Consider the following 27,848-nt stretch of genomic DNA (forward strand, 5'->3'; position numbering starts at 1 on the left):
ATAAATTGTACGGCGTGAAAACAAAACCTTCCAAAATTTGCAAAATTGCGGTTTTCTTTTTAATTTCTCCACACAAATAGTATTTTTTCGCTTGCGCCATACATTTTATGGTAAAGTGAGTGATTGCATTACAACGGACAACTGGTCACGCAAAAACAAGCCCTCATACTAGTCTATAAAAGAGTTATGATTTTTTGAAGGGGAGGAGGAAAAAACGAAAGTGTAAAAATAAAATTGTCTGAGTCCTTAAGGTCCAAATGGGCTGAGTCCTTAAGGGGTTAAAGTCAATTTAAATACACAATGGCGTCATTACAGAATCCATCATGTGGCTTAATAAGGCACACTTATCAGTGAACTTAAATTATTCAAGTCCCCTATACATCTCTTACCAACAGATACAAATGTGTTTTATGCCATAAAATACGATATTCGTGGTTCGATGGTTGGTGCCAAAGTAGGATCCCACTCCTTTAACCAATATAATAACAAACACTTGCCATTAAAATGAGATGTATATGGTGTGTTTATTAAATTGAAATCCTTCAATAATCCATATAATGTTCTGGTCAATCAGAATTGGTCACTTCATCAGATTGTTAGGAGGTAGGCTGGTAGGGTGGTGTAACTGTTACCTATAGTCACTATGTTAAGTAGTTACTATGTTGAATTGCATTTAACAAGGTATACTGTAGTTCAGAAATTCAGCAGCAGTGATATTACAGCCATTACACACGTTTACTGTTTTTTTTATTCTCAGATTGATGTATTGTATGGTAGCTGTCACATTATTACAGCAATTCATACCTCACCTCTATTTCTGATGAGCTGCAGTCCACTTCATTTAGACAGCCACCCCCCAGCTTACCTAAAGTATAAAGAAACAGAACCGTGTTATAATGAGTAAATCAGTAAGGACGGTCCTTCACAATGTGGTACAGTAACTGTGTGGTTTGCAGACTTTGTGCAGTATCTTTATTATATCAGTACTTTTATCCATACTTGTCACAAATCTCTAGTTGGCACTAGATTATGCTGTTGTTGTAGAAACTAGGGAAGTTATATAAGGAGCCATTACCAAAAAGTGAGGCAGTGTGTGGCCAAGCCATTTGAATTTTAGAAGCCACCTGTGGTGAGTAAAGAAAAAGTAGCATGGAGGCATGTAACCGTTACCCAAGAAAAGGGCTGACAAATGCTGAGTTTGAGAGGAGTCTATAAAGAGTTCTCCAGGTACAGACATGTTGGTGGTGGAGTGGTTACGTGAGACTCTAACTCAGCCCCAGTGACGTACACAGAGATAAAAACTGTGGGGACAGAGGACTGTAGTGTGTGAGACAAGCTCATGAACTTCGAAATGAAGAGTGCCTGTACATTACTGTGGTAGTATGTTTGATGATATTTTGACGTTGTGTTTTGTGGATGTGGTTGTGTTTTGTGGAGTGCCTGTACATTTAGTTTATTTTAGCTAACTCGTGTTGGCCTGTGTGAAGGAGATGGTGGTAACAATGACCTGCCAGAGTATAGTTTTTGAATATGAAAAAAAATAAACTTCTGTAGCTTTGTATTTTGTCCCATCAGTCTATTGCTAGGTCATTATCTGTGCTTCCCCCTCACAAAGACATATTCCCCCTCCACAGAGGCTGCTTAACCCCTCCACAGAGATAGCTGCCTCTCTCCACAGACACTGCCCCCTCTGCACACAAACAGCTTCCATCTTGAACAAAGATACAGCTCCCCTATTCGTGTACAGACACTGTTTCCCACTCCTGAACAAACAGTGCTCTCTCCTCCTATACATACCCACTTCCCCCTTCTGCATAAATACTGCTCTCCCCCTAGACAACTCCCTTCTCCTAAACAAACACTGCCCTCCCCCATAGACAGCTCCCCTATCCTACACAGACACTGCTCCCCCCATAGAGAGCTCCCCTATCCTACACATGCACTGCTCCCCCCATAGACAGCTCCCCTATCCTACACATACACTGCTCCCCCCATAGACAGCTCCCCTATCCTACACAAACACTATCTCCCCCTCTCAAACAAAAGCACAGCTTCAACCTCCAATTTTAGCATTGCCTCTAACGTCCAGTCCCTTGCAGGAAGCGGAGCACTGACTTCTTAGCTCACCATTTTCGTGCTGCACCATCAAGTTGAACCAAAGAGGGGAGAAGATGGATGCAGATAAGGAGTATGGTATCTCTATGATTGGGTAGAGAGCTTTACTACCGCTCTGCGAGATCAATAAGTGGAGAGGAGACCTATTGCACAACTTAAAGGGAAAGCTGTTACTGATGAAATCTTTACAAGGCCTAAATGTCCCAATTGTTGTCTCTGCCCACACCTATCACCCTAAGAACTGCCAAATACCTTTCTATGTAAAATAAGAAAGAAGTCTCAAAAGCTACTAACAAGACAATAGAGAAAACACAAAGACCAAATGACCTCTGGGCCAATAATACTTCACTGGATGAATATCTCTAATTAAGATATATATACACTATTTCTAGTTAACAGGCATATCTAAGTCACAGGACAGTGTGTCTGACTGGAAACAATATTCAACTTCTTCAGTATGTAAAAGACTGTTTAAGTTTTGCTCCAGAACGTTCAAGCATATTGTGCTACACTGATGAAAATCATACTTACCATTCCTTGCTCCATGCCTCTGTTTTTTGGTAATCCTTTGTCTTCTGGATATGCTAATGATCCTGCTTGATGCACAGTGGTGTTCCCAAGCCCCTGGTGCACAGTGACATATGGCCAGTATCTTCATAGTAGCGGCTCCTGCTCAGTATTAAGCCTCCTCTTCTGCAGAATGGAATGCCACTCTGCAGCACAACGCCTCACCTCTGCATGCACAATAGTTACGATAAAGGCGTCATAGTACAGAGTTGAGCTCCATTCTGCAGCAGAGATGGCTCAACACAAGGGGAGCAGGCATTACAATGCAGATGCCGGTTGTACGTCACCCTGCACAGGGGCTCGGGAATGCCCTTCCTGTGCACCGAGCAGGTTCATTAGCATATCCAGAAGACCAGAGATTACCCCCAAAAAATGGCAGCGAGGAACAGTAGGTGCCATTATCATGAGTGTCACCCTCTCTGCAAGCCTGTACCAACAGGTTGGTATGCGTGATAGTGTTAATCGCGAATATTCGCAATGCAAATTTTATTTGCGAATATCGCATATTCGCAAATTCGCGAATATTTGCGAATATAGCACTATATATTCGTAATTTTTTTTTTTTCCACAGTACACATCACAGTGATCACCCCTCTCTGCTTCCAGCTTGTGTGGTGTAAAGAAGGCTCTAATACTACTGTGTGAGACTGGTGCTCGAATTTTGCATATGCAAATTTTCGCATTTGCAAATTTTCGCTTATGCTAATTTTTGCATATGCTAATTTTCGCATTTGCGCATTTTCCCTTATGCTAATTTTCGCATACGCGAATGTTCGCATATGCGAAAATAAAATGCGAATATTACGAATATGCGAATTTAGCGAATATAGGACGAATATTCGCCCATATATTCGCGAAATATCGCGAATTCAAATATGGCCTATGCCGCTCAACACTAATGGGTGATACTGATGACAGATTCCCTTTAAGCTGGGTAAAAATCCCTTGAAGCTGCACTGGCTTCATATGTGTGCCGATAAGGGCAGTCAATTCATGTGTACAAACCATCTGTCCAGTACAACTATCTGTGATGTCTTTGCAGCATATATTTTTTTAGCTGACTTACACTTTTGCTCTTCTTCTGGGACGATCCTGTAAACCTTGTAGGGTTCTGAGATATCTAGCTGGGACCTGTCTGTTACCTCCTCAAAGTCAGGACTTTTGTTTAAGGCACAGCGTAATCGTGTCTTCCAAGTGGCCGGTTCTGCTCTGTCACCTTCTTTGAACTTCCCTTTGAATACTGCCCAGGCCTACAAAGACAGGAATAAAACATGTTTTTTCAAGTAACTGGCCCTCATAATATAGTGGAACATCACTTGTGATCTTTTGTCATTGTCCCAGCACAAGTATCCTTCATATGGTTTGATTAAGGATCGACTGACCATATCATACTGTATGTAAAAGTATTGTACAGCTGTTAAAGGGGTTGTCCAGCATAATAAACAACCTGTGTATGATGTCAAAAAGTATATTAAAGCAACTTACTAATATAATGTTATTAGTCAAAGTGCACAGATCTTCCATTAATTAATCATTAATCACAGACTGTGCACGTAGAGAGCCCCCTCTTGTCTGCTGAGGACCAGACCATTGATGTAAGGAGGGGAGCTCATATTACTGCTCAGTAGATTTTAAAGTGGTTATCTGCCCCTAGACATCTTATCCCCTATCCAAAGGATAGGGGATAAGATGTCTGATCGCGGGGGTTCTGCCACTGGAGACCCTTGGGATCTCAGCTGCAGCACCCCGCTGTCATTACAGCACAGAGCAAAATCACTCTGTGCGTAATGACGGGCAATACAGGGGCTGGAGCATCGTGACGTCACGACCCGCCCCCTCAATACAAGTCTATGGAAGGGGGCGAGGCGGCTTTCATGGCCCCTCCCATAGACTTGCATTAAGGGGGCGGACCATGACGTCATGATGCTCAGGCCCCTGTTTCGCCCGTAATTACGCACAGAGAGAGTTTGCTCTGTGCAGTAATGACAGCAGGTTGCTGTAACCAAGATTCCAGGGGTTCCCTAGCGGCGGGACCCAAGTGAACAGACGTCTTATCCCTTATCCTTTGGATAGGTGATCAGATGTCTAGGGGCGGAGTACCCCTTTAAGGCTGAAGGAAGCCTTTCTCAGATAAGACAGCAGTTAGCCTGTTCTGATGGAAACTAAGAAAGGCTTTCTGCTGCCTTAAAATCTAGTGAGTAGTAATATGAGCAGTAATATGATCTTCCCCTCTTCACATTAATGGTCTCATCCTCAGCAGGCAGGAAGAGGGGGGGGGGAGTAGGGATGGGAGCTCTACATTCAGAGAGTGTGACAGGAAGTCACAGCTACAAGCCAGACAGCTCATCTGACCAGTATGGCTAATAACATTATATTAGTAAGTTGCTTTATTTTACTTTTTGACACCATAGACCGGTTGTTTCTTTAACTGGACAACTCCTTTAAATTGTACTTTTCAATTGTTACCAGGTAATGGCAGATGGTAATATGGAGTTAACCATTTACATGCATACATTTACTTGCATTCACATTCACTTTTTTCACTCTGCAGCTCTGGTAGGACAGCATCACTGTAGTCCAGTAGATAGGTGGGGTTACTATAATAGGTGTGGATAAGACTTGTTGAGATCTCATCCACTTTTCTGCTACTATGATACATTTCAGATTTTCTTCATGCAAATCCAGACAAAAAATCCACAGCACATCTACATCATGTAATCATAGCCTAAGGCTATAGCCTACCAGCTGCACCACATGTCACCCTAGAAGACAGATCTGCATAGATACATGAGGTTGGATGTAATGTCTATTGATGTTTGGGAGACACTGCCGATTCTAGAGGAAGGTCCTGCATGTATCTCTGGTGTAGAAACATAATGATATATAACATATAATCTTTTTCTTGCTTTTATTTTAAGTTGATTAATTTACATGGGACCTCTGCAGGATGAATGCTGGAAGAGTGAAACCCCGGAGGTAGAGCACACTTTCTATTACATTATTCAGTATTTTCCAGTAAATCATCCAAGATACCTTATCGAGTGCTGCAGTAAAACCCCTGCATCATAAAAATACCAGAGAGTCTTTCACTTTCTGTAATAAAGGTCAGGAAGAAGCAAAGGAAAGGTGACAATACTGGACCATGAAAAAAGAAGACAATGTTGATACTATAGCTGACTGTGGCCTTCAAGTCATTGTGTGGTGTCCCGGCACCGTATTTCATACTGTGCCTTAGTTATTAGTCCCCAAAGTTAGAGTCCCTAGGACTGTCGGGGTTCGCTTCCCTAATTAACCCCTAGTCACCCCTTAGTAACTTGATATTTATAAATATTATCTATATAAATATATGTATATGGTGTTACTCACTTGTTTTAGTGTCGCAGGACCTGCGGGTCATGTGACCCGGTTCACAGAACTCTATGGTTTGCTAAAGGACCTTTGGTGGTTCTAGTCAGGTGATCACCCACAATCCATTGTACCGGTGAGTGACAGCTGATATGGACCAATCCAAAACGGCCAGCCCCTGCCCATATAAGGGAGCTGCGCCATTTTGTCGCGCTCTTGGGTTGCTGACTCTGGACGAGGTAGGACCTCCGCAGCTTTCAAGACAATTACTAGGCCAAAGCCTTGCGGCCTAGGCCTGCGCTAGAGACGGATAGTTCTTACAATTCCCCGCAATCTCCGCAAGATCTCTGGACCTAATCCAACCCCTAAATCCAGCGGATCTATGCAAATACAATCCTCCTAATCTTAAGAGAACTTTCCGGTCCTAAGCAACTGTCAGTCACTGCTGTGCTGTCTATATAGACTCTGCTATCTGGACTGTTACCGATACTGCATGTACAGAAAATCTTCAGTAAAGTTCCTGCAAGTTTTAAGTTCAGCAATCCATTTATTTTACACTCACCTATCGCTCTTGGGAAGGGTGGCGATAGGCCCAGCATCACTATAGAGTTTTAACCCTCACCCTGGCGTCACGAGTGACCAGGGTTAAATTAACCCCTCATATACTACAGCAACATCCCAACTACCCTACCACCCCACCAGGCTACCACAATTGCAAAGCTAAAAGGCTGCAAATTCCAACTCATGAGATATGATTCTGTATCACATAAGGCACAAATATATGTTCAGATATAATTTTTGGACTGAAAATGACAAAATACCAATGTAAAAACATTGAAGGCCTGGGTATAGACAAGGTTACTCAACAAATCCACATGAAAATCAGCCATACCATACGTAATAGAAGATGCTATGGAGTGAAAATGCAGAGTCTCTCCATGCCAGTGTTGCAAAACTACAACTGCCAACATGCCCGGACAGCCTACGGCGCTGTCATTATGTTTCTATCTCTGATGTAGAAACATAATGATATATAACATATAATCTTTTTCTTGCCTTTATTTTATTTTGATTAATTTACATGGGACCTCTGCAGGATGAATGCTGGAAGAGCGAAACCCCGGAGGTAGAGCACACTTTCTATTACATTATTCAGTATTTTCCAGTAAATCATCCAAGATACCTTATCGAGTGCTGCAGTAAAGCCCCTGCATCATACAAATACCAGAGAGTCTTTCACTTTCTGTTATAAAGGTCAGGAAGAAGCAAAGGAAGGGTGACAATACTGGACCATGAAAAAAGAAGACATTAATGTTGATACTATTGCTGACTGTGGCCTTCAAGTCATTGCAAAGCTAAAAGGCTGCCAATTCAAACTCATGAGATATGATTCTGTATCACATAAGGCACAAATATATGTTCAGATATAATTTTTGGACTGAAAATGACAAAATACCAATATAAAAACATTGTAGGCCTGAGTAAAGACAAGGTTACTCAACAAATCTACATGAAAATAAGCCATACTATACCGTAACAGAAGATGCTATGAAGTGAAAATGCAGAGTCTCTCCATGCCAGTGTTGCAAAACTACAACTACCAACATGCCCGGACAGCCTACGGCGCTGACCCCCCACCCGCGATCCCCGCGATCTCCTGTACAGAGCCCCGACTCTCCCCCGGAGTTGCACGTTACGACCTTTGTCCGAAGCAGGAGCCACCACACCCCCCTCCATATATCTGTAAGGGAGAGCCGAAGATAGCAGAACGTCTATATAGATATATATATAGGGGGCTGGGTCCTGACAGGCCGCTCCAGGGGAGAGCCGGAGCTCCGTTCAGGAGATCGCGGGGGGCCCCAACTCACAGCCCCCCCCGCGATCTAAAACTTAGACCTCATATTAGGGATCGACCGATATCGTTTTTTAAGGGCCGATACCGATAATCGGTGCAGGTTAGGGCCGATAGCCGATAACTTATACCGATATTCCGGTATAAGTTATCGGCTATTTAACCCCCTGCGACACCGCTGCAGATCATTGATTTAAAGCGGGCGCTTTAAATCAATGATCTGCAGTGGCTTTTGCGGGGCCATAGGCCGCCACCGCCACCACCCGCTTCTCTCCCCTACCTGCCAGGGTGCTCCGGGCCATCCTTCCATCGTTCCTGTAGTGTCCAGGGGCGTTCCGGGTGGAGGGTGGTCCGGTCCGGGTTGTCCTTCTTCTCCGGCGGGCCTCTTCTCCACTCCGGGCAGGCTCCAGCCTAGTACGCTGCATAGACGTCGCTGCGCAGTGACGCCCGTGCGCAGCGACGCACCTGACGTCACGGCGTAGCGGCGTCTATGCAGCGTACTAGGCCGGAGCCTGCCCGGAGTGGAGAAGAAGATCGTGGGAGAAGAAGGACAGCCCGGACCGGACCACCCTCCACCCGGAACGCCCCCGGACACTACATGAAGGAAGGATGGCCTGGACCACCCCCATGAGGGTAAGTTTAATTTTTTTATTCACTCGGAGGGTGGGGCCCGACCGGTATAGCGGTATGGGAAAAAAGCCATACCGGTATACCGCCTAGCATCACGGTGGGGGGTGCGACGCGGTGCGGTGGGTCGGAGGTGCGGTGCGGCGGGTCGAGGGGGTGGCGGTCGCGGTGCGGTGGGAGCGGTGCGGGGGCGGGGCATTATCGGCTTATCGGCAAGATAATTGCCGATACCGATAATGCCCAAAATCGTGATTATCGGCCGATAATATCGGCCATACCGATAATCTGTCGATCCCTACCTCATATCACCACCTCATATCCTGACTTTATATCCTGACGTCATATCCTGTCCTCATATCCTGTCTTGCGGATAGGGGATACGTTTTTTTTTTTTTTCATGAAACTACTCCTTTAAGATGACAATGATATTTGAAAGCAAGGGAACTTTACACTGTACATAGTAAAAAATCCAACCTAACATAGATAATTTGAATGTTATGTTTTATTTATGCTGTAAAAGGGAAGTTCCAGAATGTCTTATTAACCTCATGCCTTCCAGAAGCACATTATGCAAACCACCTTGCTTAGAGGCAACTAAGGAATGTCCAGCTCAAACCCTAAAGCTGGCCATTCAAATAAGATAATGGTTGGCGGAAATGGACAGTTTTGGCCATTTTGTACTACCATCATCTGTAAATTACATGTGATCGATTTTTTGTGATGGCCATTGGCAGACTTGCAGCTATTATATGCCTTCCTATGTATGTAGTTAAAGGGGTACTCCGGTGAAGACCTTTTTTCTTTTAAATCAACTTGTGGCAGAAAGTTAAACATATTTGTAAATTACTTCTATTAAAAAATCTTAATCCTTCCAGTACTTATTAGCTGCTGAATGCTACAGAGGAAATTCCTTTCTTTTTGGAACACTGATGACATCACAAACACAGTGCTCTCTGCTGACATCTCTGTCCATTTTAGCAACCATGCATAGCATATGAATGCTAAGGGCAGCATGGTGGCTCAGTGCTTAGCACTGCTGCCTTGCAGTGCTGGGGACTTGGGTTCACATCCCACTAAGGACAACAATAAATAAAGTGTTATTATAATAACGTCAGCAGAGAGAACTGTGGTCGTGATGTCATCAGAGAGCATTCCAAAAAGAAAAGAATTTCCTCTGTAGTATTCTGCAGCTAATAAGTATAGGAAGGATTAAGATTTTTTAATCGAAGTAATTTACAAATATGTTTAACTTTCTGCCACCAGTTGATTTAAAAGAAAAAAAATTTCACCGGAGTACCCCTTTAATAAGCCCACAGTCTGGCAACTTTTTAAGAATTTTGTGAGGCACAGATAGGCTTAACTACACCAAGCCCTAGAACAGAGGGTAAATATCTATGTCCAGCTGTCTATGTGTAACCCCTTGGGATTATTGTTGTGTATTATCCTGCAATTACATTAAGTGTCCAGTAGATGGTGAACTGCAAAGCAAATGAATTGAGCAGCGACTAAAGCTGGGGAAGGAGGAATTTTGTGGACATGTGCTTTATGCCATCTTGGAGTTTTCATTACCAGTCAAGCAAGCAGAGATAGAGAGGACACAGGGACAGCCTACGAGGGGTCCTGGTTCAAAGACTGCCTGCAGCAGCTGTGAGGTTGAACAAGATACAGTGGTGGTAACAGGAAAGCCTCTGTGAGTAGTGAACAGAATTTAAAGCTGGACTAACCTGATTTACAGCCTGTTTAAGGGTAAGCCTTATACCCCTCTTCCCTGTCCCACAACAGGGCACCCTGGACTTACATACCACTAAAAAAAAACTTGAGATCCGTTTGGGGACATATTGAAAGTTTCAGCCTACTCCAAGTAACACTGTGGAGCAGGACTTTGTATGGGCCCCATCTATTTAATGTGCACCAACTGAAGGTACCCAACAGCCACTGGGGCAAAGATTAGGGTGGGCAGCAGGTGTTATTGTGGGTGGGTGAGACCTATATACACATCGCACTTGTCTGATTCTGTACCATACTGTTTGTTATGTTATGCTAGTTGTTTTCTCTTATGCAATACAAAGTTAATTCCACGTTAGCTTTGTGTCAGTTTCATTAATCTCTCAGAGATGTTCCCAATGGGCCCCCATACCCTAGATGCTCCGTTGGGTAGAGGCACTACTGCAGATATGTACCTCATCTCCCAGGATCGGCCTGCTGATTTCAAAGGAATAACAAGCGTAGGGGACCACAAGGATATAAGTGGACACTCCCAAAATCCCTTTACATATATATATATATGACTGCATTTAAACCACAGTCTATGATCTCAACACCCCTACACATACAGGGAATGATTTGGATAGAGAAAACCTAAGAATTAACTTATGCCAAAGGGATTCAGTGTTTTAAATAGGTATTTACTTTAAATATGGAGGCATCCACTTCCTGGTTATAATCCTGCTTTCCAGCGTGTTTCCATGGAATACGGAAGAGAGTCTTACTGTCATTTTCCCACACCAGCCCTGGGTATAAGGAGCTGTCAATCTGCTCAATCAGCCACTGGCGGAGACGTCTGCCACCGTTACGATCGCCCATCTATCGTGAAAAAAAAAAAAAGGTTCAATTAGCAGCTGATAGGTTAATAAGTAAGACTAAAGTAATTATCGTATACATCCCTCTACACTGCATGTAGTGATCCACACAAGCTATTATATAGAGTTAGCTGCCCATGATCCAGAGGATATTGTATGACAACTGCTAATATGTATACAGGAACCTTTACACCTGAAGAAATGAGTAATGCTGAGGAAGTAACTGAAGGAACCAGATGAATGCTCCAATATTTACTTACTGCTAGACGTCAATGTCCACCTATGAACATAATTTTACGGAAAACATTGGGTCACTTTGCATTACATTACATATCTTACTAAAAGGCAAGTTTGTGGGCAAACACTCCCTACCAGTTTAGCTAACCTTCTAAAATGCAGTGGGTTCGGTTTTTCTTGTCTCAGGTGACTGTACAGTGTCTAGTGCAGTGCTTCCCAATCATTGTGCCTCCAGCTGCCAAAAGGCTGTCCAGGCATGCTAGGAGTTGTAATTTTGCAACAGCTGGAGGCCCACTGCTTAGGAAACACTGGTCTAGTGTAAATCCAACAATTCTGCAATCGATTAATCTCCCATTGACAGCTTGTCTGGACATGCTGGGAGCTGTAGTTTTGCAACAGACAGAGGCACACTGGTTGTTAAACCTTGGTCTAGTGTGAGGACTACAATTTTGTAAGCTTTAAATCTAGACCGGTGTTTCCCAACCAGTGTGCCTCCAGCTGTTGCAAAACTACAATTCCTAGCATGCCTGGACAGCCAAAGGCTGTCCAGGCATGCTAGGAGTTGTAGTTTTGCAACAGCTGGAGGCACACTGGTTGGGAAACACCGGTCTAGTGGGAAACCAACAATTCTGCAAGCTATGGATCTCCCATTGACAGCCTGTCTGGGCATGCTGGGAGTTGTAGTTTTGCAACAGCTGGATACATGCTGGTTGTCAAACCCTGTTCATCTATGAAGACAACAATTCTGCAAGCTATACATCTAGATCGGTGTTCCCCAACCAGTGTGCCTCCAGCTGTTGCAAAACCAAAGGCTGGTTGTTAAACACTAGTCTAGTGTGAAGACAACAATTCTGCAAGCTCTAGATCTTCCTTTTCAGTGTCCGACAGGAACTTGGTCTAGTTTGTCTGTTTCAAATAACAACCCGCAGACCAATACATGTACACAAAAAAAAAAAAAAAAATGTTCACACTTTACATTGCAACTTGGTGTATTTTGTACTTGTGGCAGTCAAACTCAGGCACATGAATTGGGTTTATGCAACACAATGGCCCTCATTTACTATTCTAAACCCGACCTCTTTTGTCGGGTTTTTTTGTCGCATCTTTGTCTGCGCCAGTCTGCGACACCATGCAACATTTTTTCCCGACGGACCCGATGTGGATTCTCCCAAACCCGAAAAGGGGCGTTACCCGACATTTCTGAGCGTTCCCACGTATTTATTAAGGTTTCCAACCCGAATTTGTTGTATTGTTGTGGATTTTTTCCCGACAGCTCAGAGGAGTTGGAAACCAAAACCAACAAAACCCACGTGCGACAAACAGGATGCGACATAATAATAAATACCAGGGGAAAAAAGCAGTCGGGTAAGAAAGCAACATAGACTTACAACCCGATTTTCTTAGTAAATGAGGGCCAATAGCTTCACGTGGATTTGTTGCTGCAGAAATAAGCAGCATGCTTCTTATTCTAAATAGAAAAGTCGAGGATTAGTTAATCCACGGATATACATGCCAGGCAAAAACTAAGTGGCTGCAGATCATATCCATAATCTAGTCCCAGCCTATAGCAGTTACAGAATAAAACTAGTAGATAGGTCAGGCTGGGGATAAATAGGTTCCATTCTTCCTGCCACTAAACACAACAGTAGCATGACAACCCCAACACATCAAACAGGTTCTCTGTGCAACTGAGCTGGATGCCTGCATATTGCTGAACTTGGGACTTGTAGAGGAAAGGCTAAAAAAATTAAAAAAAAAGTGATCGGGGGGACATTGGACAGATTACCCACTTATAAAAATTTGCCTTCCAAACTCTGTTGAGAGTGCAGGGTTAAAGGAATACATCTATTCTACAAACCACCTGTAGCTTCCTGTGTATCTATATATAGTCCCTGCACCATCACCCTCCTGTGAGTCTACGGCCTGAAACAATGAGACACATTCACTACATGTCACATAATGGAAACGGCATATTTACAGCTTCTGAGCTCAATATCCTACCTAGCCCAAGCAGCAGATAAGAAATGTCACCAATACCGAGACAGTATTACTAAAAACAACAACAACAAAAAAAGAGGCATAACCAGAACATACAGGACCCCCACCCACCACGTGCCACTTATAATGAAAAATATATCATCAGGCCCTAATGGGGTACTCCCGTGGAAAACTTTTTTTTTTAAACAACTGGTGCCAGAAAGTTAAACAGATTTGTAAATTACTTCTATAAAAAAAATCCTAATCGTTCCAGTACTTTTTAGGGGGCTATATACTACAGAAGAAATGCTTTTCTTTTTGGATTTCTCTGATGTCACGACCACAGTGCCCTCTGCTGACCTCTGCTGTCCATTTTTGAAACTGTCCAGAGCAGGAGAAAATCCCCATAGCAAACATATGCTGCTCTGGACAGTTCCTAAAATGGACAGCAGAGGTCAGCAGAGAGCACTGTGGCCGTGACATCAGTGAAATCCAAAAAGAAAAGAATTTCCTCTGTAGTATTCAGCAGCTAATAAGTACTGGAAGGATTAAGATTTTTTTAATAGAAGTAATTTACAAATCTGTTTAACTTTCTGGCACCAGTTGATTTAAAAAATAAAAGTTCTCCATGGGAGTACCCCTTTAATCTTAATGTTTAAGGACTCACATTCATTTCACCCTATAGTCATAATTAATTTCCCATACATAGTCATAATGTCATCTCTCTATATCTACTTGGAAATATATTCTAGACTCTAGAATATGTTTCCACCTAAATATAGAGAGAAGACATTATAACTATTTATGGGAAATTAAAGGGGTACTCCGGTGAAAACCTTTTTTCTTTTTAATCAACTGGTGGCAGAAAGTTAAACATATTTGTAAATTACTTCTAAAAAATCTTAATCCTTCCTGTACTTCTTTTCTTTTTGGAATGCTCTCTGATGACATCACGAGCACAGTTCTCTCTGCTGGCGTTATTATAAAAACAATAACACTTTATTTATTGTTGTCCTTAGTGGAATTTGAACCCAAGTCCCCAGTACTGCCAGGCAGCAGTGCTAACCACTGAGCCACCATGGTGCCCTTAGCATTCATATGCTATGCATGGTTGCTAAAATGGACAGAGATGTCAGCAGAGAGCACTGTGTTCGTGATGTCATCAGTGTTCCAAAAAGAAAGGAATTTCCTCTGTAGCATTCAGCAGCTAATAAGTACTGGAAGGATTAAGATTTTTTAATAGAAGTAATTTACAAATATGTTTAACTTTCTGCCACCAGTTGATTTAAAAGAAAAAAGGTTTTCACCGGAGTACCCCTTTAAATATGACTGCTGGGTGCAGTGAATAGAATCTAGAGAGATCACTGCAGAATGTGGACCTCAATGGCCTGCTGAAACTTCTGGTTCCTCTCCATCTATGGGGTCACATGCTGTCTTTCTCACACGTAAATTTTTGCTGGTATCAAAACACGTCCCAAGAGGTTCTGCAGTAACTTGTTCCTACAAGGTATAGCTACAGCAATAACGGGAGAGGGTTGTAATTGTGATAGATACATTGTAGCAAGATCTATTATAATGAATTCCGCCAGCTGTGTGTAGTAATATGGCTATTCCTATAATACGACAGCAGCCATATTCCTTTTGCCTATGTATAATAATGTGTATATTATCTATATTTCTCACTGTTTTACCTTTGGATGTGTATATACTATCACATGTAAAGTGCGTAATACAACCCTGTATTATCTCTGCATAGATATAGTAATATGCATACTATCACTAAAATATATATGTAATACTCCTCTGTATAATCTCTGCTTATACATAATAATAATAATAATAATAATAATAATAATATGTATACTATCACTTATAAACAGGAAAAAGAAAAATACAGGTGCGCACCACATGCAGGTAAGCCCAAATAGGATGTGTAAATCGGCAAAAAGACAGGTCCGCAAGATGGACCCTTACCTTAATAAGTTGTGCTCAGTGCATAACCTCTAGCCAGGCATATCAGATGAGAAGTGCAGCCTCCTGGTCCCTCCGTGATTCCAGCGGAAAACGGTGAAGCTTCAACAGAACAGTGGTCAGCGCCCAAAAAATTGGGACATCATACCGGGGCGCAGACTTCAAAATGCAAGGTTCTTTATTGGGTAAGGATGCATCGCTAAACAGTAAGAAACATTTCTAGCCCGTACCGTGCTCTTCGTCAGGCAATGACAAACAAATGAATGACCAGGTATTTAAAACAAAGTGTAAGATAAAGTGTAAAATTATTTCTACTTATGTTAACATAAGTAGACTTCCATATTGTATTTAATTGTTTTTAAGCGATGTTTCAATATTTTTTTTGTACATATCTTTCTCTTCTGGTCCGATTGGACCCAGAAGTAATTTTACACTTTATCTTACACTTTGTTTTAAATACCTGGTCATTCATTTGTTTGTCATTGCCTGACGAAGAGCCCGGTACGGGCTAGAAACGCTCCTTACTGTTTAGCGATGCATCCTTACCCAAAAAAGAACCTTGCATTTTGAAGTCTGCACCCCGGTATGATGTCCCAATTTTTTGGTCGCTGACTGCTGTTCTGTTGTTTACTATCACTTAAATATATATATATATATATATATATATATATATATATATATATATATAAAATACTCCCCTGTATTATCTCTGCTTATTTATGATAATAATATGTATACTATCACTTAAATATATATGTATTACTCCCATGTATTAGCTCTTCCTTTGGATAATAGTGTATACTACCTTGTATAATATCTACTGTATTACCTCTGCTTGTGTATAATAATGAGTAAACTACGACATATAGTACATATACACCACCTGTATTACATTTGCCTGTGGATAATAATATGTATCCTATATTGTATAATATCTCTGATGTATAGTCCCGCCTGAATCACCTCTGCCTAAATATAATGTATATACTGTCATATATATGTATTACTTCCACTACTGTACTAAAATTTGCATAGTCTGTACATTATTACCCACAGTATGTATCATTCCTGGCTGTAATACTTTGTTATTTCTCCCTGCATATACAAGAATGATAATAATAATTAAAATAGGTTCTTCTTATATGAATGTTAACAACGATATCAAGCAGAATTTAGTACAGTATAATATGGTCTATTAGTCTAATATTAACTTCTGCATGAGAATAATATTTATTGGTAGTAGTACAAGTATTATAATAATATGAATTATTATTAAGAGTGTATATTATGCTTGCCATTATAAATAATTGATACTTCTAACTGTATATTCATTATGTTTGGCAGTTTATTGGGCAGTTTTGATGCAATTTTCGTACACAGAAAATATATGCATTTCTCCTACTGGATCCACTTCAGGCTCTGGATCAAAAACTGCATCAAAAACTGAACCTTAAATAGTACCTGTCATCAAACCATCTTTTCTAAACTAACTCAGATTATATTCCCTAGCTACTCTTAACATCCCTCCTGCCCTTAAAAAAAAATCTAAGAGCTTTAAAACCTCTGTATCATACCTTTTCCCTTGCTCACATTGTGTGTCCTCCGGGCAGGAGAAAGTGGTCATTCCCCAGCAGGCGCAACGTCACTGAAGCATGTGAGCGATGTGCCTCGCCATGCCCTGCATGCTCCTCCTGAGTTTAGTCTCCTGTCAGGCCGGGTGGAGACCAAACTAACTGTTTAATTTGCGCAGGGAACAGAACAGAGCCACCTAGTGGCTGTTTATTCAATCACATTAAAGGGGTAGTCCAGTGGTGAAAAACTTATCCCCTATCCTAAGGAGAGGGGATAAGTTTGAGATCGCGGGGGGTCCGACCGCTGGGGCCCCCTGCGATCCCTCTGTACAGGGCCCCGGCTCTCCGGCCAGATAGCGGGTGTCGACTCCCGCACGAAGCGGGGCCGACACGCCCCCTCAATACATCTCAATGGCAGAGCCGGAGATTGCCGAAGGCAGCGCTTCGGCTCTGCCATAGAGTTGTATTGAGGGGGCGTGTCGGCCACCGCTTCGTGCGGAGGTCGACACGCCCCCTTCCCGCAGGGTGTAGGGGCTCCATACAGGAGATCGCGGGGGGCCCCAGCGGTCGGACCCCCCGCGATCTGCAACTTATCCCCTATCCTTAAGATAGGGGATAAGTTGTTCACCACTGAGTCACCACTGGACTACTCCTTTAAAACATATAATAGTTGAGAATTACATAGGGAACAATATATTAAACATTTAGTTTGGTGGCAGGTACTGTTTAATCTGCATAAAAATGATAGCGTTTTCAGCCTAGTATTTAGAATATGTATATAGTTGTCTTGCCCCTGCGTGGATACAACAGTACTAGCTTTAATGTGGATATAATAGTTCTAGGTATACTGTAAATATAATAGTACTAGGTATAATATGGTTATCATAGTATAAGGTATAATATAATGTAGATATCATAGTATTAGGTATAATGTAGATATCATAGTATTAGGCATAGTATACTGGGGTTACTGTTGATATTTGCCCCCTGAGGAAGCATTGGAAGCAAAACTATCGGTGGGGTCTGGTGGGTAAGGTTTGGCACCCTCAATTATGTTATTGATAGCGGCATTATGAACTGATGTTACTGTACGGCCTATGCCTATGCATGACCTGTTACCTACTTATCATAGTGCACATACGGTAACATATGCTCCATCTGACTAACACTTCTAGGACCTTTGCCCACCGATTTCTTGCATTCTGGTGCCTTTATTTCTTGTTTTGTTTTTCTGCTTTTCTGAATCTTTTGTGATTTTATGAATTTGTTCAATAAAGTTTGTATATTTTAATTTAGCCATTATTACTTTGTGCACTATCATTACCTTATCGCGCTGATAGTATAACGTAGATATCATAGTACTAGATATAGTATAATGTAGATATGATAGGTCAAGGTATAGTAAAATGTAGATTTAATAATACTAGTTGGATATTAAAGTACTCAATATAATATAATGTAGCTATAATAGTGCTACATATAGTATAACGTAGGTATAATTAGATATAATCTATATTATATTTTCTATATTAGGTATAATCTAGGTATATGTAGTATTAGGTATAATGTAGATTCAATATTATTAGGTGTAGTATAAGGTAGACATAATAGTATTAGATATAACGTAGATTTCATAGTATTAGGTGTAGTATAATGTAGATATCATAGTACTAGGTATAGTATAATGTAGATATAATAGTACTAGGTATAGCATAATGTAGATATGATAGTATTAGGTATAATGTAGATATGATAGTATTAGGTAAAATGTAAATATGATATTACTAGGAATAGGATAATGTAGATATAATAGTACTAGGTATAGCATACTGTAGACATCATAGTATTAGGTATAATGTAGATGTATAATGTAGATATAATGGTACTAGATATAATTTAATGTAGTTATCATAGTATTAAGCATAGCATAATGTACATATTATAGTATTAGGTATAATTTAATGTAGATATAATAGTATTAGGTATAATATAATGTTGGTATAATAGTATTATTTATAATGTCGATATCATAATATTAGCTATAGTATAATGTAGATATAATAGTATAAGGTATGGTATAATGTAGATATCATAGTATAAGGTATAGTATAATGTAGATATCATAGTATAAGGTATAGTATAATGTAGCTATTATAGTATAAGGTATAGTATAATGTAGCTATTATAGTATAAGGTATAGTATAATGTAGATATCATAGTATAAGGTATAGTATAATGTAGATATCATAGTATAAGGTATAGTATAATGTAGCTATCTTAGTATAAGGTATAGTATAATGTAGCTATCATAGTATAAGGTATAGTATAATGTAGATATCATAGTATAAGGTATAGTATAATGTAGCTATTATAGTATAAGGTATAGTATAATGTAGATATCATAGTATAAGGTATAGTATAATGTAGATATCATAGTATAAGGTATAGTATAATGTAGATATCATAGTATAAGGTATAGTATAAGGTATAGTATAATGTAGATATCATAGTATTAGGTATAGTATAATGTAGCTATTATAGTATAAGGTATAGTATAATGTAGATATCATAGTATAAGGTATAGTATAATGTAGATATCATAGTATAAGGTATAGTATAATGTAGATATAGTATTAGGTATAGTATAATGTAGCTATCTTAGTATTAGGTATAGTATAATTTAGATATCATAGTATAAGATATAGTATAATGTAGCTATCTTAGTATTAGGTATAGTATAAGGTAGATATTATAGTATAAGGTATAGTATAATGTAGCTATTATAGTATAAGGTATAGTATAATGTAGCTATCTTAGTATTAGGTATAGTATAAGGTAGATATCATAGTATAAGGTATAGTATAATGTAGCTATCATAGTATAAGGTATAGTATAATGTAGCTATTATAGTATAAGGTATAGTATAATGTAGCTATTATAGTATAAGGTATAGTATAATGTAGCTATTATAGTATAAGGTATAGTATAATGTAGCTATTATAGTATAAGGTATAGTATAATGTAGCTATCATAGTATAAGGTATAGTATAATGTAGATATCATAGTATAAGGTATAGTATAATGTAGATATCATAGTATAAGGTATAGTATAATGTAGATATCATAGTATAAGGTATAGTATAATGTAGATATCATAGTATAAGGTATAGTATAATGTAGATATAGTATAAGGTATAGTATAATGTAGATATCATAATATTAGCTATAGTATAATGTAGATATCATAGTATTAGGTATAGTATAATGTAGATATCATAGTATAAGGTATAGTATAATGTAGCTATCTTAGTATTAGGTATAGTACAATGTAGATATCATAATATAAGGTATAGTATAATGTAGCTATTATAGTATAAGGTATAGTATAATGTAGCTATCATAGTATAAGGTATAGTATAATGTAGCTATCATAGTATAAGGTATAGTATAATGTAGATATCATAGTATAAGGTATAGTATAATGTAGATATCATAGTATAAGGTATAGTATAATGTAGATATCATAGTATAAGGTATAGTATAATGTAGATATCATAGTATAAGGTATAGTATAATTTAGATATCATAGTATAAGGTATAGTATAATGTAGATATCATAGTATAAGGTATAGTATAATGTAACTATTATAGTATAAGGTATAGTATAATGTAGATATCATAGTATAAGGTATAGTATAATGTAGATATCATAGTATAAGGTATAGTATAATGTAGATATCATAGTATAAGGTATAGTATAATGTAGATATCATAGTATAAGGTATAGTATAATGTAGATATCATAGTATAAGGTATAGTATAATGTAGATATCATAGTATAAGGTATAGTATAATGTAGATATCATAGTATAAGGTATAGTATAATGTAGATATCATAGTATAAGGTATAGTATAATGTAGATATCATAGTATAAGGTATAGTATAATGTAGCTATTATAGTATAAGGTATAGTATAATGTAGATATCATAGTATAAGGTATAGTATAATGTAGATATCATAGTATAAGGTATAGTATAATGTAGATATCATAGTATAAGGTATAGTATAAGGTATAGTATAATGTAGATATCATAGTATTAGGTATAGTATAATGTAGCTATTATAGTATAAGGTATAGTATAATGTAGATATCATAGTATAAGGTATAGTATAATGTAGATATCATAGTATAAGGTATAGTATAATGTAGATATAGTATTAGGTATAGTATAATGTAGCTATCTTAGTATTAGGTATAGTATAATTTAGATATCATAGTATAAGGTATAGTATAATGTAGCTATCTTAGTATTAGGTATAGTATAAGGTAGATATTATAGTATAAGGTATAGTATAATGTAGCTATTATAGTATAAGGTATAGTATAATGTAGCTATCTTAGTATTAGGTATAGTATAAGGTAGATATCATAGTATAAGGTATAGTATAATGTAGATATCATAGTATAAGGTATAGTATAATGTAGCTATTATAGTATAAGGTATAGTATAATGTAGCTATTATAGTATAAGGTATAGTATAATGTAGCTATTATAGTATAAGGTATAGTATAATGTAGCTATCATAGTATAAGGTATAGTATAATGTAGCTATCATAGTATAAGGTATAGTATAATGTAGATATCATAGTATAAGGTATAGTATAATGTAGATATCATAGTATAAGGTATAGTATAATGTAGATATCATAGTATAAGGTATAGTATAATGTAGCTATTATAGTATAAGGTATAGTATAATGTAGATATCATAGTATAAGGTATAGTATAATGTAGATATCATAGTATAAGGTATAGTATAATGTAGATATCATAGTATAAGGTATAGTATAAGGTATAGTATAATGTAGATATCATAGTATTAGGTATAGTATAATGTAGCTATTATAGTATAAGGTATAGTATAATGTAGATATCATAGTATAAGGTATAGTATAATGTAGATATCATAGTATAAGGTATAGTATAATGTAGATATAGTATTAGGTATAGTATAATGTAGCTATCTTAGTATTAGGTATAGTATAATTTAGATATCATAGTATAAGGTATAGTATAATGTAGCTATCTTAGTATTAGGTATAGTATAAGGTAGATATTATAGTATAAGGTATAGTATAATGTAGCTATTATAGTATAAGGTATAGTATAATGTAGCTATCTTAGTATTAGGTATAGTATAAGGTAGATATCATAGTATAAGGTATAGTATAATGTAGCTATCATAGTATAAGGTATAGTATAATGTAGCTATTATAGTATAAGGTATAGTATAATGTAGCTATTATAGTATAAGGTATAGTATAATGTAGCTATTATAGTATAAGGTATAGTATAATGTAGCTATTATAGTATAAGGTATAGTATAATGTAGCTATCATAGTATAAGGTATAGTATAATGTAGATATCATAGTATAAGGTATAGTATAATGTAGATATCATAGTATAAGGTATAGTATAATGTAGATATCATAGTATAAGGTATAGTATAATGTAGATATCATAGTATAAGGTATAGTATAATGTAGATATCATAGTATAAGGTATAGTATAATGTAGATATCATAATATTAGCTATAGTATAATGTAGATATCATAGTATTAGGTATAGTATAATGTAGATATCATAGTATAAGGTATAGTATAATGTAGCTATCTTAGTATTAGGTATAGTATAATGTAGATATCATAATATAAGGTATAGTATAATGTAGCTATTATAGTATAAGGTATAGTATAATGTAGCTATCATAGTATAAGGTATAGTATAATGTAGCTATCTTAGTATAAGGTATAGTATAATGTAGATATCATAGTATAAGGTATAGTATAATGTAGATATCATAGTATAAGGTATAGTATAATGTAGATATCATAGTATAAGGTATAGTATAATGTAGATATCATAGTATAAGGTATAGTATAATTTAGATATCATAGTATAAGGTATAGTATAATGTAGATATCATAGTATAAGGTATAGTATAATGTAACTATTATAGTATAAGGTATAGTATAATGTAGATATCATAGTATAAGGTATAGTATAATGTAGATATCATAGTATAAGGTATAGTATAATGTAGATATCATAGTATAAGGTATAGTATAATGTAGATATCATAGTATAAGGTATAGTATAATGTAGATATCATAGTATAAGGTATAGTATAATGTAGATATCATAGTATAAGGTATAGTATAATGTAGATATCATAGTATAAGGTATAGTATAATGTAGCTATCATAGTATAAGGTATAGTATAATGTAGCTATTATAGTATAAGGTATAGTATAATGTAGATATCATAGTATAAGGTATAGTATAATGTAGATATCATAGTATAAGGTATAGTATAATGTAGATATCATAGTATAAGGTATAGTATAAGGTATAGTATAATGTAGATATCATAGTATTAGGTATAGTATAATGTAGCTATTATAGTATAAGGTATAGTATAATGTAGATATCATAGTATAAGGTATAGTATAATGTAGATATCATAGTATAAGGTATAGTATAATGTAGATATAGTATTAGGTATAGTATAATGTAGCTATCTTAGTATTAGGTATAGTATAATTTAGATATCATAGTATAAGGTATAGTATAATGTAGCTATCTTAGTATTAGGTATAGTATAAGGTAGATATTATAGTATAAGGTATAGTATAATGTAGCTATTATAGTATAAGGTATAGTATAATGTAGCTATCTTAGTATTAGGTATAGTATAAGGTAGATATCATAGTATAAGGTATAGTATAATGTAGATATCATAGTATAAGGTATAGTATAATGTAGCTATTATAGTATAAGGTATAGTATAATGTAGCTATTATAGTATAAGGTATAGTATAATGTAGCTATTATAGTATAAGGTATAGTATAATGTAGCTATCATAGTATAAGGTATAGTATAATGTAGCTATCATAGTATAAGGTATAGTATAATGTAGATATCATAGTATAAGGTATAGTATAATGTAGATATCATAGTATAAGGTATAGTATAATGTAGATATCATAGTATAAGGTATAGTATAATGTAGATATCATAGTATAAGGTATAGTATAATGTAGCTATTATAGTATAAGGTATAGTATAATGTAGATATCATAGTATAAGGTATAGTATAATGTAGATATCATAGTATAAGGTATAGTATAATGTAGATATCATAGTATAAGGTATAGTATAAGGTATAGTATAATGTAGATATCATAGTATTAGGTATAGTATAATGTAGCTATTATAGTATAAGGTATAGTATAATGTAGATATCATAGTATAAGGTATAGTATAATGTAGATATCATAGTATAAGGTATAGTATAATGTAGATATAGTATTAGGTATAGTATAATGTAGCTATCTTAGTATTAGGTATAGTATAATTTAGATATCATAGTATAAGGTATAGTATAATGTAGCTATCTTAGTATTAGGTATAGTATAAGGTAGATATTATAGTATAAGGTATAGTATAATGTAGCTATTATAGTATAAGGTATAGTATAATGTAGCTATCTTAGTATTAGGTATAGTATAAGGTAGATATCATAGTATAAGGTATAGTATAATGTAGATATCATAGTATAAGGTATAGTATAATGTAGCTATTATAGTATAAGGTATAGTATAATGTAGCTATTATAGTATAAGGTATAGTATAATGTAGCTATTATAGTATAAGGTATAGTACAATGTAGCTATTATAGTATAAGGTATAGTATAATGTAGCTATCATAGTATAAGGTATAGTATAATGTAGATATCATAGTATAAGGTATAGTATAATGTAGATATCATAGTATAAGTTATAGTATAATGTAGATATCATAGTATAAGGTATAGTATAATGTAGATATCATAGTATAAGGTATAGTATAATGTAGATATCATAATATTAGCTATAGTATAATGTAGATAGCATAGTATTAGGTATAGTATAATGTAGATATCATAGTATAAGGTATAGTATAATGTAGCTATCTTAGTATTAGGTATAGTATAATGTAGATATCATAGTATAAGGTATAGTATAATGTAGCTATTATAGTATAAGGTATAGTATAATGTAGATATCATAGTATAAGGTATAGTATAATGTAGATATCATAGTATAAGGTATAGTATAATGTAGATATCATAGTATAAGGTATAGTATAATGTAGATATCATAGTATAAGGTATAGTATAAGGTATAGTATAATGTAGATATCATAGTATTAGGTATAGTATAATGTAGCTATTATAGTATAAGGTATAGTATAATGTAGATATCATAGTATAAGGTATAGTATAATGTAGATATCATAGTATAAGGTATAGTATAATGTAGATATAGTATTAGGTATAGTATAATGTAGCTATCTTAGTATTAGGTATAGTATAATTTAGATATCATAGTATAAGGTATAGTATAATGTAGCTATCTTAGTATTAGGTATAGTATAAGGTAGATATTATAGTATAAGGTATAGTATAATGTAGCTATTATAGTATAAGGTATAGTATAATGTAGCTATCTTAGTATTAGGTATAGTATAAGGTAGATATCATAGTATAAGGTATAGTATAAGGTAGATATCATAGTATAAGGTATAGTATAATGTAGCTATCATAGTATAAGGTATAGTATAATGTAGCTATTATAGTATAAGGTATAGTATAATGTAGCTATTATAGTATAAGGTATAGTATAATGTAGCTATTATAGTATAAGGTATAGTATAATGTAGCTATCATAGTATAAGGTATAGTATAATGTAGATATCATAGTATAAGGTATAGTATAATGTAGATATCATAGTATAAGGTATAGTATAATGTAGATATCATAGTATAAGGTATAGTATAATGTAGATATCATAGTATAAGGTAGATATCATAATATTAGCTATAGTATAATGTAGATATCATAGTATTAGGTATAGTATAATGTAGATATCATAGTATAAGGTATAGTATAATGTAGCTATCTTAGTATTAGGTATAGTATAATGTAGATATCATAGTATAAGGTATAGTATAATGTAGCTATTATAGTATAAGGTATAGTATAATGTAGCTATCATAGTATAAGGTATAGTATAATGTAGCTATCATAGTATAAGGTATAGTATAATGTAGATATCATAGTATAAGGTATAGTATAATGTAGATATCATAGTATAAGGTATAGTATAATGTAGATATCATAGTATAAGGTATAGTATAATGTAGATATCATAGTATAAGGTATAGTATAATGTAGATATCATAGTATAAGGTATAGTATAATTTAGATATAGTATAAGGTATAGTATAATGTAGATATCATAGTATAAGGTATAGTATAATGTAACTATTATAGTATAAGGTATAGTATAATGTAGATATCATAGTATAAGGTATAGTATAATGTAGATATCATAGTATAAGGTATAGTATAATGTAGATATCATAGTATAAGGTATAGTATAATGTAGATATCATAGTATAAGGTATAGTATAATGTAGATATCATAGTATAAGGTATAGTATAATGTAGATATCATAGTATAAGGTATAGTATAATGTAGCTATTATAGTATAAGGTATAGTATAATGTAGATATCATAGTATAAGGTATAGTATAATGTAGATATCATAGTATAAGGTATAGTATAATGTAGCTATTATAGTATAAGGTATAGTATAATGTAGATATCATAGTATAAGGTATAGTATAATGTAGCTATTATAGTATAAGGTATAGTATAATGTAGCTATTATAGTATAAGGTATAGTATAATGTAGCTATCATAGTATAAGGTATAGTATAATGTAGCTATCTTAGTATTAGGTATAATGTAGATATCATAGTATAAGGTATAGTATAATGTAGCTATTATAGTATAAGGTATAGTATAATGTAGCTATCATAGTATAAGGTATAGTATAATGTAGTTATTATAGTATAAGGTATAGTATAATGTAGATATCATAGTATTAGGTATAGTATAATGTAGCTATCATAGTATAAGGTATAGTATAATGTAGCTATTATAGTATAAGGTATAGTATAATGTAGCTATCTTAGTATTAGGTATAATGTAGACCAGTCACCTTTGCTCGGCGTTGTCCTCCGTTCTGTGCACTGACTGCTGACAGCTCTCCATGCAATGACCCAGTGGCCCCGCCCCCTACCTGGCTAACACACCCGCTGGGCGGAGTTGATTCTGCACTGAGCTTCTTTTAAACGAGGCTTTTCCGAGAAACTGGAGGGGTGCGCTCCCCGAGCTCGTCCCACGCCGCAGGAATCGCCCGGTACCGTGGGCAGCGGCTGCTCAGAATTGCGCGGAATTCTAGGAAATCAGACAGAGAGATAGGACAGCGGCGCTGTAATGGCGCGGTCATATAGACGGGGTGCGGAGGAATCTCCTGACAGACCGTGCTGTGGTGATGAGACTCTCTGCCGCCACCGTCACCTGCATACACCGGTCTTTTGTGGACCTGGGGCGGGTGCAGTTACTGGACTCCAGTGAATGTCCTGTAGTTAGGAGCAGCTGACCGGCTGTAGGCCCGTGTGCACAGTGGGATCAGATGTGAACACATACCCCCAATATCATTGTCCAGCCTCCCTGCCCCAGAACCTGGAATCTTCATAGTACACTAAACATAACATTAAAGGGGTACTCTGCTGTAGGGGATAAGATGTCTGATCGCGGGGATCCCCCCTGCAGCAGCCTGCTACCTCAGCAGCCCAGAGCTAAGTTTTCTAAGAGGCTGATGATGGACGGGGCATCGTGACGTCACGTAGTGGCCATTTTTTCAATCACATTAAAAACATATAAAGGTTGAGAATTTTAACAGAAAGTAAATAGCAAAGTGTATTATAATTACTTAAGGAACAATGTATTAAAAGTTTATTTTGGTGACAGATACTCTTTAAGGACTAAGCCATTTTTGATTTTTGCGTTTAAATTTTTTTTCTCACCTTCTAATAGCCATAAG

The 27,848-nt window shown here is 36.4% G+C and overlaps 1 protein-coding gene across 5 annotated transcripts in view; it reads right to left on the reverse strand.

The window, feature by feature from the left end:
• Positions 1-27,508, reverse strand: part of IRF8 (interferon regulatory factor 8) — a 45,301-nt gene extending 17,793 nt beyond the window's left edge. The window contains exons 1-5 of one of the 5 annotated variants that reach the window (XM_056525499.1): positions 26,961-27,508; positions 16,325-16,365; positions 10,916-11,089; positions 3,749-3,932; positions 810-865 (exon numbers count right to left, since the gene is read on the reverse strand). In XM_056525499.1, the coding sequence (XP_056381474.1) occupies positions 810-865; positions 3,749-3,932; positions 10,916-11,089; positions 16,325-16,336 (426 nt within the window). In that variant the 5' untranslated portion in view covers positions 16,337-16,365; positions 26,961-27,508. Of the gene's footprint in view, positions 1-809; positions 866-3,748; positions 3,933-10,915; positions 11,090-12,710; positions 12,851-15,273; positions 15,411-16,320; positions 16,366-26,960 lie in introns of those variants that run through there. The other 4 variants (XM_056525500.1, XM_056525503.1, XM_056525501.1 and 1 more) reach the window with 4 other exon arrangements.
• Positions 27,509-27,848: the final 340 nt, after the last annotated feature.

Source organism: Hyla sarda, chromosome 6 (genome assembly GCF_029499605.1).
Source record: "Hyla sarda isolate aHylSar1 chromosome 6, aHylSar1.hap1, whole genome shotgun sequence".
Classification (NCBI taxonomy): Eukaryota; Metazoa; Chordata; class Amphibia; order Anura; family Hylidae; genus Hyla; species Hyla sarda.